A 15,724-nucleotide genomic window follows, 5' to 3' on the forward strand; every position below is an offset into this window, starting at 1 on the left:
AGGAAATATAATTAGTAAAACTAATCTAGAAACCGAATCTAGTACAGTAACTATAAAAACCGATAAAGAAACCCGATAATAAGATTAAACGATAAAATCGGATAAGGAAATCCGATAAGATAATTAAATAGAGAAATATAATAAAAGAATATAATAAGAAAACACTATATAGCTATAAGGAAACGGCTACCGTATAAACTTAGTAACCCGATAATAGACTATAGGTTATTATATAATAGAAAGCGTTTTAAACATTCGTATTAGTAGATAGAGGATTATAGTTCGACCTTATCTTACCTATATTAATCAACTAGGTACGGATACCCTAAAAGTTTAAGTAGAAGCTATACATCGTTACAGGACCCTTTAATACGTAATAAATACGATAAAAGATAAAACTACTCGATATCGAGGTAAAGGGAAAGACTACCTAAATAGTATTTAATATTATAGATATAGGACTAAAGAAGGATATAATTCTTAGCCGACTATAATATAAGAAATATAACCTAAATATTAGTTGGAAGGGAGGTAGCTACCTATAGCCGAGGAATATTTAGCTATATCCGACTAACCTAATAGAAGGAAGCGTAATATAAGAGCTACGGACGGGCGGTATACAGGATAAAGCGTTGTCTACAAGTTTACTATAGGAGTTAAGTAACGGTAGACGACCCGTAACAATATTTATAAAAAGCAGTATACGATACGGTTAGAAACGATAAGTAAAACAGGAGGTTACTGTTATTTCGATCGACGAACGTAGATAACTCGAGTATTAAAGAAGGGTTACCTAGCTTAAAGCGGCTAGCCTTTTAGCCGGAAACGATAAGTTCTTATACTACTAAAGTATAGAGAAATATAATAATAAGGGATAAATTCTAGCGGAATACTAGGGATACTTAGCATTCGACGCGAAATATATAAAAGGGTTACTAGACTATAGACCTTAGAATTACGAAATTAAATTTAAGGACGGTACTTAGTTAAAATTCTTTAAAATATATTATACTAATAAGAAATAAGACGTAGAGTTAAGGAAGTATATCGACGAAAACCTTAAGATTAGGTATATTAGACTATTAATATTATTAGTAGGATATCCGATTTTATTCGTTCTAAAGAAGGATAGGAAACTTCGGATATATATAGACTATCGATAGCTAAACGATTAAACTGTAAAGAATCGTTACCCTTTACCGTTTATTTTATAACTCTGAGATTAACTAGCGGGTATAAAGTACTTTACTTGTCTTAACCTTCCGATAGCGTATATTTATATTCGGATTAAAAAGGGAGACGAATAGAAGATAGTATTTAGAACGAGATTCGGGTATTTCGAATACTTCGTTATACTATTTAGATTTATAAACGTATTAGTAACTTTCCAGATAACGATCGATTACGCTATTTAGTACTATTTCGATAAGTTTACGGTTTATTACTTAGACGATATTTTTATTTACTTTAAAATACTTAAAGAATATAAGAAATACGTTAAAGAAGTGCTTGATATACTCTACTAATACAACTTCTTAGTTAATAAGGATAAGAGTAAGTTCTATATTTAGAAAGCAATATTTCTAGGGTTCGAAATTATATTAAAAAGGATTTGTATAGAACTAGCGAAGGTTAAGGCTATTAAGACCTGGCCTATACTAACGAACGTAACAGAGGTCTAAGGATTTATCGGATTCGCTAACTTCTATCAAATATTTATTAGGAACTTTAGTAATATTATATAACCTTTATACGAGCTTATAAAGAAGGATGTTAAGTTTAGATAGAAGGAGGAATATAAATAAGTATTTTAACGGATTCGTAACGTTATTATTAACGATCCTATACTTATATTGCTAGACCCTAGGAAACCTTTCGAGGTAGAAACCAATGTATTAAATTATACGATCGGAGGATAACTTAGCTAACGAAACGATAACGGTAAGCTATACTTAGTAGCTTTCTTTTCGGAAAAGCTAAAGGGATTATAGCTCCGGTACCCGATTTACAACAAAGAGTTACTCGCTATTATTAAAGTATTTAAAGAATAAAGATCCTACCTTAACAGTACGATATATAAAGTTCAGGTTTATACGGATTACAAAAACCTACGGTACTTTAGTACGAAATAAAAGCTTAGTAGACAATAGATTCGATAAACGGAATTCCTATCGGAGTTTAATTTCGTTATTTACTATAAGAAAGGCTTAGAGAACGCTAGGGCGGATACTTTAAACAGGAGACCGGATTATTTTAGCAACGATACTAAAGTCTTATTACTATTACTTTAGTAACAGTAAGATAGAATACTCCGGTATATAATACAATAGTAAGAGAAGGGCGACGACGCTAAGCCTTTACAATAGTCTAGTAATCCCGTCGAGACCTTACTTTAATAAATTAAAGAATACTATATAGTCTTTAAAGAATAGCGATTAAGTAAAGTCAGCTATAGAACAGAGGATAAATAGTAAGAACTTATTAAAATAATCTATAAGTCTAGACTCGGAGGATATATAGGAATTACTAAAACGATCGTTAGGATTAAACAGCACTACAACTTCCCAGAATTATAATACAAAGTTATAGAAGTTATTAAGGAATACAATAGTTATAACAAAGCTAAAATAGTATAATACAAACCGTACGGATTATTACAACCATTACTAGTTACAAAACAACTATAGAGTTTAGTAACGATAGACTTTATTACTAAACTATTACTTTCCAAGGATTTAGCGACAGGGGTTAAGTATAACAGTATCCTTACTATAATAGAACGATTTACTAAGTAAGTATACTTTATCCCCTACAAGGAAATATAGACTATAGAGCAGCTTACGGACATCGTCTTCTAATACGTTGCATTAGTCTATAGGTAGCTAGAAGAATAGATTATAGATCGAGATACAAAGTTCGTCTCGAAGTTTTAGCAAACGCTAATAACGCGTTTAGGGACTAAAAGCAAGCTTTCGTCAGCCTACTACCCGTAGATAGATAGATAAACAGAACGATTTAACTAGATCGTAGAGCAGTATCTTCGGTACTATATTAACTTCCAGCAAGATAATTAGGTTGTATTCTTACTAATAATATAACTCGCGTATAACACAGCTGTTACAGTAGCAGGTATATATAGTGTACTAGCTGATGGCAGCATCAGCGGATCCGTTTTTACTATTATAGTTATAAGCCCGGTCCTCTTCTATTTACGCAGCGGTATATTGATAGTACTACCTGCACTGTAAAAGTCTCATACAATAAGAAGGCTCTGAGTTCGAAACCTATGTTTGCACACCTGACACAAAAGACGTTTTTAGGGTAGCGTCTAATAAATAAATACCCGGGCACCCCTCGGGGGTGCGATGGAGGATAGAGATGAAATTTCCTCTAACTCCAAGTCAGGATAAAAGAAGTGTACCAAGGGACTTAGACCTTAACTAATCGCCTCGGTCTGGGGGGTGTATTGCAGTAGCAGGTATATATAGTGTACTAGCTGATAGCAGCATCAGCGGATCCGTTTTTGCTGTCACAACAGCACCTACGGAGACTACAAAGATCTTACCATTCTTTATAAACTACGGCTATAAAGCAGATTTACGCTAGGGACCGGATATTACGATACCTAGGGCAAAAGTTAAAGCAGACCAGATATATACGCTATATACAATACTTAAGGAAGAACTTAAGTTTATTAGAACCAGGATAAAGCAATACTATAATAAATATAGGCTTAAAGGACCTCGCCTAGAAAGGGGAGACAAGGTCTACCTTGTTTCTCGAAATTTACGTATAAAACAACTAAGTAAGAAGCTAGACTTTAAGAAGATTAGACTATTTAAGGTTAACAAGCGAATTTCAATATCTAACTATCGACTATTATTATTAGTATCGATAAAGTTATAAACGAATATTTTTTATATTTTACTTTTAGAACTAGTATTAAAGAACACGAAACTCGTTACAAACGTTAAAGCAAAGGACGAAGAAAAGGAATAAGATACTAAAGAAGTCCTAGACTTATAAATTAATAATAAAGGATAGTTAAAGTACTTTATTAAATAGTTGGATTTCAGCCTAGAAAATAATTTATAGTAATTAGCTATAAACCTCTATTGCTCTAAGAAATTAGAAGAGTTTTACCGGAGGAACCCGGATCGGCCTACTACCCTAGGTTAAGGATAATACTTAGGATAGCGTTCTAGTCGATTACATTAATAACGTTATTAACCTATACCTCGAGTACAGCCTTTAACTTTTACCGCTTTACAGACTCCAGTTCGTCCAGAGTCGACAAGCTGTAAACTACTATATCGGTACCCTTATCTACTAGAAATCTTTTCTATTCGTATAAATAACGGAGGCAGCTAAGCTATATCAATAGCTTACGTTAACGCTCCTCTAACTTACATTAAACGCGCTTTAACGATTCTTCGGCTTTACGTTCCGTACGTTTAATACGTTTTATTTCCTATATAATCTTATCTACTAAAAAAGGGTTAATACTAAAGGAGGAAAGATAAAAAAGGACGCAGGATACCTACAAGCCGAAATTAGAACGTTAGAACTATCGTAGGTACAGCTACGATAAATATAAGCGTTACAACGACGGGCCTTCTTAATTATTTTATATATACGCCCCTGTTAGGTATAGTAGGTATAAGGTATAACGACGAATCCGTAGTCGGAAATAAACTATACTAGGCGCTCTCGTTATTTAAAAGAATCGGATTTCTTTTTAGTTATACGATCTGCTATTTTATCAGTATTACAGTAACGATACAGGAGGGAAAAGATATAACACTTATAAATATAGGATATTAACGGCTTTTGAAATAAGGGCTCTGTCTTTCGGAATGAAAGAGCTAAAGGAGGGGCATCGTATTACAGATAAGTATATAAGCGGCCTAGGAGGCTGTAGCCGGAACGTAGGACGTTCCAATAGCTAATCGTTTAAAGAACTAATTAAGGGATTGTTACACGGATCTAAGTAATAATCTAGGAAACATTACCTGGATTACGGTAACGGATATAATAATTACTATTATTACAGTAATAGGAGTAATAGTTTAGATATATATATACTAGCTAGTTAATTACTCTTTAGGAGGACCTTTAAAGGTTCTTCAGTAAGTAATTATAAGGTAGTTGCTACATTACTATTAAAATAATTACCTATATACTTGTTGTAAACCCTTTGGCTTTACTAAACTATACCCCGACAACCCTGTTTACCTTCGGTTATAAGTCCCTTTCAGTAGAAGGGGACCGTAATTCGTTATATAAATCTAATAGATATTAGTTACTTAATATCTAACAAAGTAACTAATATAGATTCTTTTAATTGTTTTAAACAGCTTCCGGTAAGTATTTACCTTTCGTCGTTTATCGAATAGGTATACCTAGCATCCGTATATATATAGGTTACTAAGGTAAAGCCTTAGATCTCGTATACAATTATCTATAAACTTAGGTTAGTATTAACAGAAATATTGCTGAAACTATAAATATAGTTTCTTATTTAGTAATTTCCAGTCGTTGCGTTATAAAAGCGTAATATTAATTAGCTAAGTAGCTGCTTTTATAACTTTTAACTATAAGTCGTAAAGTAGGCGGGCTTTAAGAAGTATAGTAAGCTCTCTTTCGATAATTTTATATTCTACGCGTTTAGATCCTTCGTTAGCCTCTAAGGTATAGGTTAGGGTAAGTTTAAGATCGATCCCTAGGTTTTAAATCTAGACTTTATAATCCGTATACCCTTTAATACCGATAGTATTAGTATCGTTATCCTGCCGTATTTTATAGACTTTAAAGCTAAACTGTATATTAACCTATAATATAGTATTTTTAATCTGTTTGGCTATAGGTATACAGCGATTTAATTATTAGAGTTTTTATAATTACTTTCCTACTTTACTTATCTTTGATTATAAATAGCTATTTTAAACCGTTAAACCTAGGATTAAATTCGAAGAGGTCCTAAATAATCCTTTAGAAGGGTTTTATAGTACGGTTCTTAGAGGGTTAGCGTAAGATAACTTGAGTAGTATATACCCGTATATAACTTTTATACTTCTTTCTTAAAATACTATCCATTTTATACTAAACTCCTCTGGTTATAGAGACGAGTCTTCGTATTACTTCGGGCTTTATATATCCTATACGTAAATATTATAAGCGCTCCGTATCCTTTCTTTTAGGAAGTAGCTTTTTTAATCGGGCAGCTAAACGAGTTTTAATAGCGGCAAGAGATATAGTTATAGTATACTTAAGCGAAGGAACCTATAAGTAAATAGAACGAACGTTATATTTAAAGAATACTAAATTATATTTATAGATTAACTGTTTTATTACTAAACTACGCTTTATAGGGCTGTAATAAAGGGTTCCGTCCTACCTGTAATATTAAAAGCCTACCCGTTTAAAAGCTATCTTTAATATAATATTAATGTAAAACCCGTTAATAAAAACCGTATCTTTTAGAATTAGGTTCTTAGTGTTAGAACCTCTATTACTGTTTAGTATATTCCTAGGCCTCTATCGTTTATAGGCTTATATTTAGAAAAAGGTTGTATTTGCCCCTATATAATTATTTAGGTTATTAACTTTATACTAGGATCTAGGCTTAAATCGTAACTTATTATTAACAATGTAGACTGCTCTATAGTTATTTAGAAGGATAGAATTGTAAAGCGGGTAATAATCGGTAATAAATATAGCATAGATGTTAAAGGGAAATTGAATTTTTACCTATAGGCTGTAGGGGATTACTACTTTAATAAGAAGCTTTAAAAGGTCTTTATTATTATCGGGTTTTAACTTAACTCCGACCGAACTAGGAAAGGGTTCTTTACTGCCCGGTCTTAGTAGTAAACGTAATGCTTTAAAACTAAAGAGTTTTATCCTTTAAACTTATAACTTATCTTTAAGGTCCGCCTATTAAAGCTTTATAAAGTTGTCGAGGATACGTTAGCGTAAGCCCTAGAATATTATATTGCTTCTTTTACTTTTATTAGTTATAGTAGCTTTAAGATTAAAGTATTTAATTAGTATCTAAAAGTATCGTTTAAGGATTCCGTATAAATAGTTATAATAAACCTTTAACGTTTAGTTTACTTTCTTATTTTAATTATTAGATTAGTTATAGCCTTAATTACCGCCTTTTCTACTATTATTCCTACCTTTTCCTTATTTATAGCTACCCTTTAACCTAAAAGGCTTACCTTTGCTATTACCGTTATTTTTCTTATTAAACCTTTGTTTTAACAGGTCTTACTGGTCTGATAACAGCCTACGTCTTTTAAAAGTAGTATAAATATATAGTAAAAGGCGTACCCCGGCTTCGGTTTAGAGGAGAAATCGGTATAACTGGTCTATATATACCTTTACAGTTTCCTTAAGAATACTTTAAATAATTTTATTAGCTAGGAATATATATTTAGTATAAGCTTATCCTAGGGTAATACGCTTTTAAATAGTATTTAAGAAGGCTATAATAGCTAGGAGACTAACTATATCGGTAACTCCGTTTATAAATATATTATAATACTTATAACAGAAGTCTATAAGCTACTCGAAAAGGTTTATAGCTATTTTAGCTTTTTTAAAGACGTTAAGGAAAGCCTTATAAAACGTCTTTATCTTTACCGTCTAAATAGAAATAATTTAGTCTTCTAGAATATATAAAAGGTTATAGCAGATCTATAGCTGTTTTATTAATATAAAGAAGTTAAAGGCGTTTTCGAATAGATCCTTCTGAACGGTGTTAAGGATAAAGTAGTATACTACGTTGTAAGCCTTCCTTTAATCGTTTAAGTTGTTTTATAAAGTCTTTAGGAAGTACTAGAGGAGGTTTTACTTATATACATAGTCTATATTAGACTTAAAGGGTTCTCCTAGTTTTTCCGGTTTAAAGCCCCTTTCCTCCGGATTAGCGTTCTACTAGTCCCGAAGCTCTTACTTATATTAAATCCTAAGCTGCTGCTAGACCTCTAAGTCGGCATCTGCGTAAAACGGTTCTTAATTATTATTAAGGATCTTTAGAACCGTCTTAGCGTTTACTTCTGGTCTATAGATCTGCTATATACCGTAGGTACAAGCTTCGTTTTAAACGTAATCGAACCATCGTCCCTAGTCGCGGAAGGTCTTTAACTATATAACGCTAAGAGTATAATCCTTAAGGACTAAGTCTATTTTACCGAAGAAGGTACTTTAATAGTTAGCGATGGGTTTTAAGAGAGAGAGGAGAAAATAAACGAGCTAAACGCTTTAAAGCTTAATTTAAAGGCTTATAATAAGAAGGGAAAGTTCTCTTTCTGCGTAGTAGGAAGGTACCGGGCTTATAACTATAATAGCCCGGACCTGTGAAAGTGTATACGGCGGAAAGGAGTGGTTGGAAGCTATTGTTCTAAGGAAGAAAACAACTATTTGATATACCTCTCCTGGAAGCTTCATATATATACGATGGATGCCTAGAATAGCGGTCTGAGCAGGCAGAATGCCTACTGGGGTTCAGGACCAGGGTATGAGTCCCTATAGATCCTGTCACAGCTTCCTTAAGGATCCATTCAACATCGGTTGGGAGGCACTTGGTGGTTACGTCTTAGCGCGCGTAGCTCAGATCCAAGGGGAGTATCTCAAATGACTTGCCCACCACAACCTGCTTAAGCTACCATCAGCGTGAACATTTCAGTGTGGATGTGTCGGCGCTATCGCACAAGCACTGCCCCGGGGTATCGTCTGGAAAATCCTGTTATCCTGACGGTTTGGCAAGAACCGCTAAGGTGCTTATTCTATTCGGTATGAGAAAAAAAAACAAAGGCTACCTGCTGTGACCAAGCAGCTAACTGCTTGCTTGTGAGCTCCCCGGGCTCACCGCTACCCCTTCTTGGGAACCTTTACCTTGGTGAGTCGGTCCCAACCCGGTGCCAAGACCAGCTTTCGATCTGACACCGGGCTTTGCTACGATTCCCCTCCCCCCTTACGATCGGTTCCGATCTCGACCTCCCAAAGGATCAACGTGGCGCCGTCCATGATGTTTCCCACGCGACTCGTACCCGAACCCCGCTGGCGAAGGATGATCGGCGCCTGGGCATCTGGTATTTCTTTTCTCGGGACCTGTGGAACCCAGCACGATATCTCTCTGGATCCACATTTAACTTCATGCCAACCAGGATGTTCGCTGCATCAAGACCGGTGGAAGATGACGCCTGGTTTTCGTCCACAAGATTGTTCTGTCTCACCTCGTGGTACATAAGATAGAACCGGGAAGTCCCAGCGGGCGTCCCATGTTTGTTTTCCCGGTTGAGGACCCGTTTTTGAGACAATCAAGATAACGGGTGGGGGAACCTCGGGGGCAGCTGCCCCGAAAGACCCCGGGGGTCGAAGGAAATGGCATTACGGCGTAGGTTATGAACGAACGTCCTGTTGGTCCAGAGCAGCACGCGACAGGTTGCGAGATGAAAACGTGATTTTGTACCAAGTGTTTTGCAATTCCCCGTTTATGTATCATCGTAATCCTCGTAGATCCATCTCCTTCTCTTTCCATCCCCTCTCCAACCGCCTTTGAAGAGATGCTTCACCAAGGCCGCCTCTGGGATGGTGCCGTCGTTAGTGCTGTTTGAATGCACCTGACCCATGCCAAACCCGTCGATCGTCAAGACAAGAACATTCCCAATTAGCCTCGGCTCTGTCATAAAAGACAGATTCTTATGCTCCTTCAGAGCTGGGTCATACTGCTGGAGCTGCTTAAACACGACCTCTGACCACGCCGCTGGGCCCGTCGAGTTCATAACCTCGAAGCTAGACGGCTTGAGCTGGTCGATCGGCACGCCATGCGCTGCCGACAAGTCATCCAGCGCATCCAGGACCCGCTGCACCATCTTCCTAAACAACGGATGTCCAGGGGCTGCGGCGATGGTCCACTGGCAGAACTGGACCCAATGTAGAATATCACTCCAGGCTGGACCGTCGCGCCGGTCGAACTCGATGCCCACCACCGCAGCTACGTGGCCGCGGACGATTTCAGGCACCCACTTGTCGATGGGCTTGAGCGCGATGGTGTCAGTGTCGGTGTAGACGCCGCCGTGGATCCAGAGAAGCAGGTAGCGTAGCAGGTCGGATTTCATGCCCACGTTGGGCATTTTGCGCCAGGCATCGAGGATGCGGGGTTCGTTGGCGAAGTTGTTGGCGACGAACTCGTCGCCGCCCTGTTGGCCGACCAGCGTACTGCGGGGAGACGAAGCTGGTCAGTAAGGGGGAGATTCTAGCTGAGCGACGGAGCAACACAAGCCCACTCACTAGGTGTAGTCTGGGTTCAGTGCCAGCCAGCTGGGCGTATCCTCGAGGCTCTTCGGGTTCACGGTAAACGGCGTCGTCTTGTTGGAGCTCTTGGGCAGCAGGATTTGCCAGATCTTCTTGGGAATGCCCACGGCATTGACGGGCCTTTGTTTCGAGTGCCGCCAGTCGCTATCCGTCGGCGGTTCGGGCGCATGATGCAGCAGGTCCGACGGGCGTGGGAGCGAGGTGATGAAGTCGGCGCCCTTGGCAAAGCCGCCGTAGACCCAAACCACCACGGCGCCGAGCAGAAAGGCGACGGCCCCCAGCGCATAGACTCTTGGGCGGCGGGTGGTGATGTGGTGCAGGAACTGCAACCGAGTAGCCCCGGGCGAGGTGGCGCCCTCCTGCTGGGCAGTCATGGTTGGAGACCAAGGACGACGCGCGGGTCGTGATGTTGACGCTCTGCGGCAAGGCTGGTCGACATAAGACGGTGGATGGAGGGTGCTGCGGTGAGAGAGTCTTCGGGATACCTTATCAAGAAAAAAAAGCAAACGGCCTGGATTCCGAGTGGAAATGCGTGGAGACTATCCAATGTCATGCGGGGATCGAGTTTGCATCATGGATCATCGTCGTGGCCAAACATTCAAGGCAAAGGATCTGGTCGGGGACACAGGGCTTGCTCAAGAGGAGCAGGGATGCGCTTCCTCCGTGTTGAGCGCCGTGATGCTCAGCCCCAACCCGAAGGGGGAAATGTTCTGACTGAGAGATTTAAGCGTTCAAGTCGCCCGACAAGTCTCGCCTCCTTCTTCAATGAAATAGGACTTCCTTTGTTTTCCTTTGTTCAATGACCATGGAACCAGAGAAATGCCTTGGAGCGGAGTTGGGGTACGTAAGACCGACCTCTCCAGCCCAACGACGGGTACGCTCATAAGACGCATACGCATCTGGGGTCCCCCGGATACGTCAGGGAGACAGGGTTGTTGCCTACCTCGGCGCCCTAAGGCAAAGGAAGGGCAGTCATGTCCTTGCCGTCTCCCTCCGCCCGGCCCAGGCAGATAACGCCTGCGGAAGTGGACGGGTGGCGTTCCTCTCGATCACGTAGGTCGGCAGGGCCGAGACCGTCAGGCACCCGCCTCCAGGCCGAAACCCGAAAAAAAAAAGTGCAAGGATGCATCCAGCCCACTGCCACCCCCACAACGTGAGCAAGACCGTCCCGGGATGCCAGTCGAATATCGTCGAATGAGAAGGCCGGTACGCACAGCCACTTCGTGTTGAGCGTTTGGTGGGCTGCCAGCTCAACAGAGCCATGTTGCTGTCGGGCGGCCGCGCGTGGCGTGCATGGGCGCCATCCCTTGCTGAGAAAAATGAGCGTGCGCGCGTCTGCCCCCGAGCTTTCCGATATCACCGCCGTCCGGCGCGGCATAAGCCTGATTCGGGAAATGGAAACTGCTCAGTCAGACCAAGGTTGCATTCCATCCTCCTTTCACCATCACCACACCGAGTCCGCATCCGCACGGAATGCGGAAACGATGGACCACGGGGATTTGAGCCTTAAAAAGGAGGCCTCGATGACTCGACAGAACCCCAAAAATAGCCCGGCTTCTTTGAATCCCAGGATCGAAAGGGCCAGTGTCAGTCAGCTTGAGGCGTGCCTTGGGACTTCCTCGAGGTGCCGGACCTTGCTTCTGCCAGTATCGGGCCGACAGATATTCGGACCTAACCACCACCGCGCCCTGGAGTAGTCCTTGTCGTTGGATCTTGTTTATTTCTTGCCCTTTTCGATGGTAGGTAGGGTAAGTAATATCGGTAGTAGGAGTAGGGCCAGATCCCGTCTGGTTGGAACCTCGTGTGGGGGCCCGGCTGGGCATCCAACCCGGAACTGCTGTGGCCAAGCCGCTGGCGTCAAGGTTGGCTCCCGAATTCCGCCCTACAGAGCGGCCTTCATGCTGCATGGATGCACATTGGCAGCGTCCATGAGCATGAAGAGCGCTGTTGGCCATGGGTCTGCTTGGTAAAATGAAGGGATTCCGGGAAACGTTCCTCCTCGGCAGGCCCACAGGTCCCGGTCGCTGGTCGAGGCAGCCCAGACCACGGAGCGGAAGTCGATGAGGGCCCAGACTCGGTCGTCGACAACGGCCTCGACTCTGAGATGATGCACAGACCACCGCATCGTGGTGTTGAATAATGACAGTGCTCGCAGTAACGTTACTACTATAGACTTGCAGTAAAGTACTGGACCCGGATGCTCCCTCGATCCATCGGCGGTGGAGGTGTCTGATGTCAACGCTACCGTGATACCTGCGCAGTACACAGTAATACAGTACTTACCGATGCAGTCTCCACGATGACGGGCTAGGCATCCGGACAGCCTTGGGACCTCTGCATCACCTAACCCATGTGGAAAAGACAACACGCCAACAAGTGAACGAGCAATGACGTTATTCCCCGACACCGACACCACGCCGTGCTTTGCATCGGCACCTTACCCAAGGGCGCCTGAGACTCCCCATACCTCTCTGTACACTGTGCTAAGCCCAAAATGCCATTCCAGCCCGCATATACCTTACTATAGACAACTATATACACGATGACCGCTGCTGCATCTCCCTATCCATACCGCATTTACTCTGCCCAAACAACGGCACTCAAACCATCCTCCTCCCCAGGCCTTCCCCGCGCACCCACCTGAATGGTCGCAATCAGCCTCCCCAGCCTCCCCGTCACGGGATCGCGCTGGACAATCGCCACATTTGACGAGGTCTGCCCGCCAATCGCCGCCAGCGTCCCCTCCTTGTTGAACGCAAACGTCCGCGGGTAGTACGAGAACGAATTGGCCGCCTCGAACCAGCTGATCGCGCCCGTGGTCGGATCGATCGTGTACGTCGCGATCGAGTCCTGCTGGGACCCAAACGCCTGGTCCGCCCGGTTCGTCGCGTACAGGAAGTTGTCAACCACCCGCAGCTCCGCCGCCTTGGCCATCGACCCGCCCGACCTGCCCGGCGCAAAGGTGGAGAGCGTCTGCGTCCTGGTCAGCGCCAGGCAGCCGTTGGCGTCCCACTGGCTCGGGTACGTCACGTCCCAGGCCGAGACGGTGTTGGCGAGCTCGTTGACGCTGTACACCTTTTGCTTCTGCCCATCGGCCGACTTCCAAAACTTGACGTGCCGCGGCCCGGCGCCGCGGTCGGCGCGCGCCTCCGGGCAGGGGTAGAGCGCCCCCGTGTTGGCGTCGATGCGGAAGATGCGGATCAGGTCGGCGCCGAGGTCGGGGACGAGCATGAAGCGGCCCGTTGGGTCGACGTGGATCTCGTGAGGGTGCGAGGCGTCTTGGCGGGGGTGGGGGCCGCGCTGCGGCAGGGTGAAGCGCGTTTGGCTCAGCGCCGCGGCGCCGGAGTTGAGGGGGAGGCGGTACGTGGTGATGGTTGAGGGGGAGCTGCAAGGGGAGAGGGTAAGCCGGTTTGCCTTTTCAGACGGGATGGATTCGGGGCACCTACTACTCGGCGGTGGCCACGAAGCCGCGGCCGTTCGACCCGCCGTACAGCGCGCCGTGGACGCTGTTGCCACGGGACCGGCCCTGCCCCGTGATGCTGAGGCGGCCATCGTTGCCGACGGCGTACTCGGTGATGGCGCCGTTGCCCCACCACGACTCGTCAAAGCAGTACAGCTGACGGGTGTCGCCGTAGTATTCGATCCAGCCCGGCGTCGTACCGCACCCCGAGGTCTGCGACGTGATGGCCAGGGTGCCGCTGCTGTTGGTGCCCGTGTACTGAAGGGTGTAGATCTGGCCGCTAAAGTGCGACGCGATGAGCGTGGCGCCCAGGGCGCTGGGGGTCAGCGCGGCGGCCCCGATGAGGGCGAGGATCCGGGACATGGTGGTGATGCGTATGCCGAGCGCAACAGAACAGGTCAGCCCGCCGGTGAGCGCGTGGTACCCATGATTCTCACAAACCCTTCCGCTCTTAACGTTAAGTATGTATAGTAGTCGGACTGTCGCAATCGGCGCGGATTATCGTCATGGGCGCCGCCGTTGGCCCTTTTAGCCGAAACAGAGCTTTGCGGAGCCCCGGAGCGGGATTGCCGTCCGCTGGGTTCATGCACCCCGCGTTACCGTCTCAAATGCCCTGCCGGCAAAAGCCGATCTGTTAACCGGCGTAGCATAAGGCGTTCCGACCTGGTTCGACTGTCACATCGGAGCCTCAGCGCCGGATTGGGTGGAGAAGGATGACGAAGACAGGACGGGTCGTGTCCAGAACAAGTGGCCTTGCGTGGAATATCCGCACCTATGCGGTCGCTCGAGATCCACTTATAGACATGAGTATGGCGTTCGTGCTCCAGGGGCTCTTCTAAAAGCACCGGCGTGCCGTGACGCCCGTGTCCGCGGTTGCTTGTTGCATTCTTTGGAGTCCCTCACTTACACAGACACGAAACGGTACTATTATCCGGTCCGTGACACAGCTCGAAATTCCTATCCGTCACGCCTTTGCTTTAGCGACAAAAATGGCCCGAGGGGGTCTTGAGGTGTTGTTCTGGTGATCTACCTGACAGATTTGACTGACGATGCCTTCAGGGAGCTCCGCTCATTCATCGTATTGTGGCAACAAGCCGTTATCTTCGATCTCTTCATGGTTCACTGCCTGGACTTGGAACTGTTCACGCATGGTCCTCCGGTGACGATAACACCAGTGCCTCAAGATGCCCATTGCCCCAATCGTTATTGACGCCCATGAAACTTCAGGGAGAAGCTACATGGCGAGTCAAAGCGCATTGGGTTTGTCATAATTTGTCACAAATCTATGCTTTCGCTTTCTGTCCGCTCGAGTGGGACATGGTCAAAACCGAGCTTGCAAAAGCCTGAGTGCCCCCGCATGATCCAGTTGATGTTATCTCGAGGGAATTAGTTAACCACCCAATATTTGTTATGGAATTCAATGTGATGTGGGGAATAAGTGAACCGGTAGGGTGCCAAACACTCACATCTACATCGCAATCTCGGTGTTACTCCAAGGCCTGTATAAAAAGTCTTAAAAGTTACGCCAGCTCAGAAATCCATGACATTGCTGATATGATTCAAGATTTGGTTGCGGAAGTCCAAAGCATCCGCCCACCGACGTCATTTGGAGGAATACTCTCATGGCAAGAATCCGTTGACTACTTGAGATGAAGTTGAAAAGATCAACAAAATGGTGGAACTTGACTAGGGATCCTAATTCGCAGAGGGTAATCTGTCGTCATCCTGTGTTTCGATCAACCAGTCGAACTCGGATCGTCAAGGCATTCGACGACGTCATGGTTGATTGCAGTACCCGACGTGGGTTGTATGAAATCAATGACGACGGCAAGCTTTACAGGATCTGGTCTCGTCATACCTCGTGATCTTGGTCGAATGAGGGAGTATAAGTCTTAGGAAACCGCCTTGATCCACTCCTGTTACAGCTTCCCCTCACTCTCT

General features: G+C 44.0%; 2 protein-coding genes across 2 annotated transcripts; both read right to left on the bottom strand.

The window, feature by feature from the left end:
* Window positions 1-9,500: 9,500 nt before the first annotated feature.
* VTJ83DRAFT_7025 (uncharacterized protein) lies at window positions 9,501-10,697 on the bottom strand (the record flags this gene model as incomplete). The annotated part of the gene is made up of 2 exons (XM_071013802.1): window positions 9,501-10,227; window positions 10,300-10,697. The coding sequence occupies 2 exons, from the start codon at window positions 10,695-10,697 to the stop codon at window positions 9,501-9,503; spliced, it is 1,125 nt and encodes a 374-aa protein (XP_070863242.1).
* Window positions 10,698-12,900: 2,203 nt separating this feature from the next.
* Window positions 12,901-14,146, bottom strand: VTJ83DRAFT_7026 (uncharacterized protein; the record flags this gene model as incomplete). Its single annotated transcript, XM_071013803.1, has 2 exons — window positions 12,901-13,708; window positions 13,770-14,146. The coding sequence occupies 2 exons, from the start codon at window positions 14,144-14,146 to the stop codon at window positions 12,901-12,903; spliced, it is 1,185 nt and encodes a 394-aa protein (XP_070863243.1).
* Window positions 14,147-15,724: the final 1,578 nt, after the last annotated feature.

Source organism: Remersonia thermophila, chromosome 7 (assembly GCF_042764415.1).
Source record: "Remersonia thermophila strain ATCC 22073 chromosome 7, whole genome shotgun sequence".
In the NCBI taxonomy this organism is placed as follows: domain Eukaryota; kingdom Fungi; phylum Ascomycota; class Sordariomycetes; order Sordariales; family Chaetomiaceae; genus Remersonia; species Remersonia thermophila.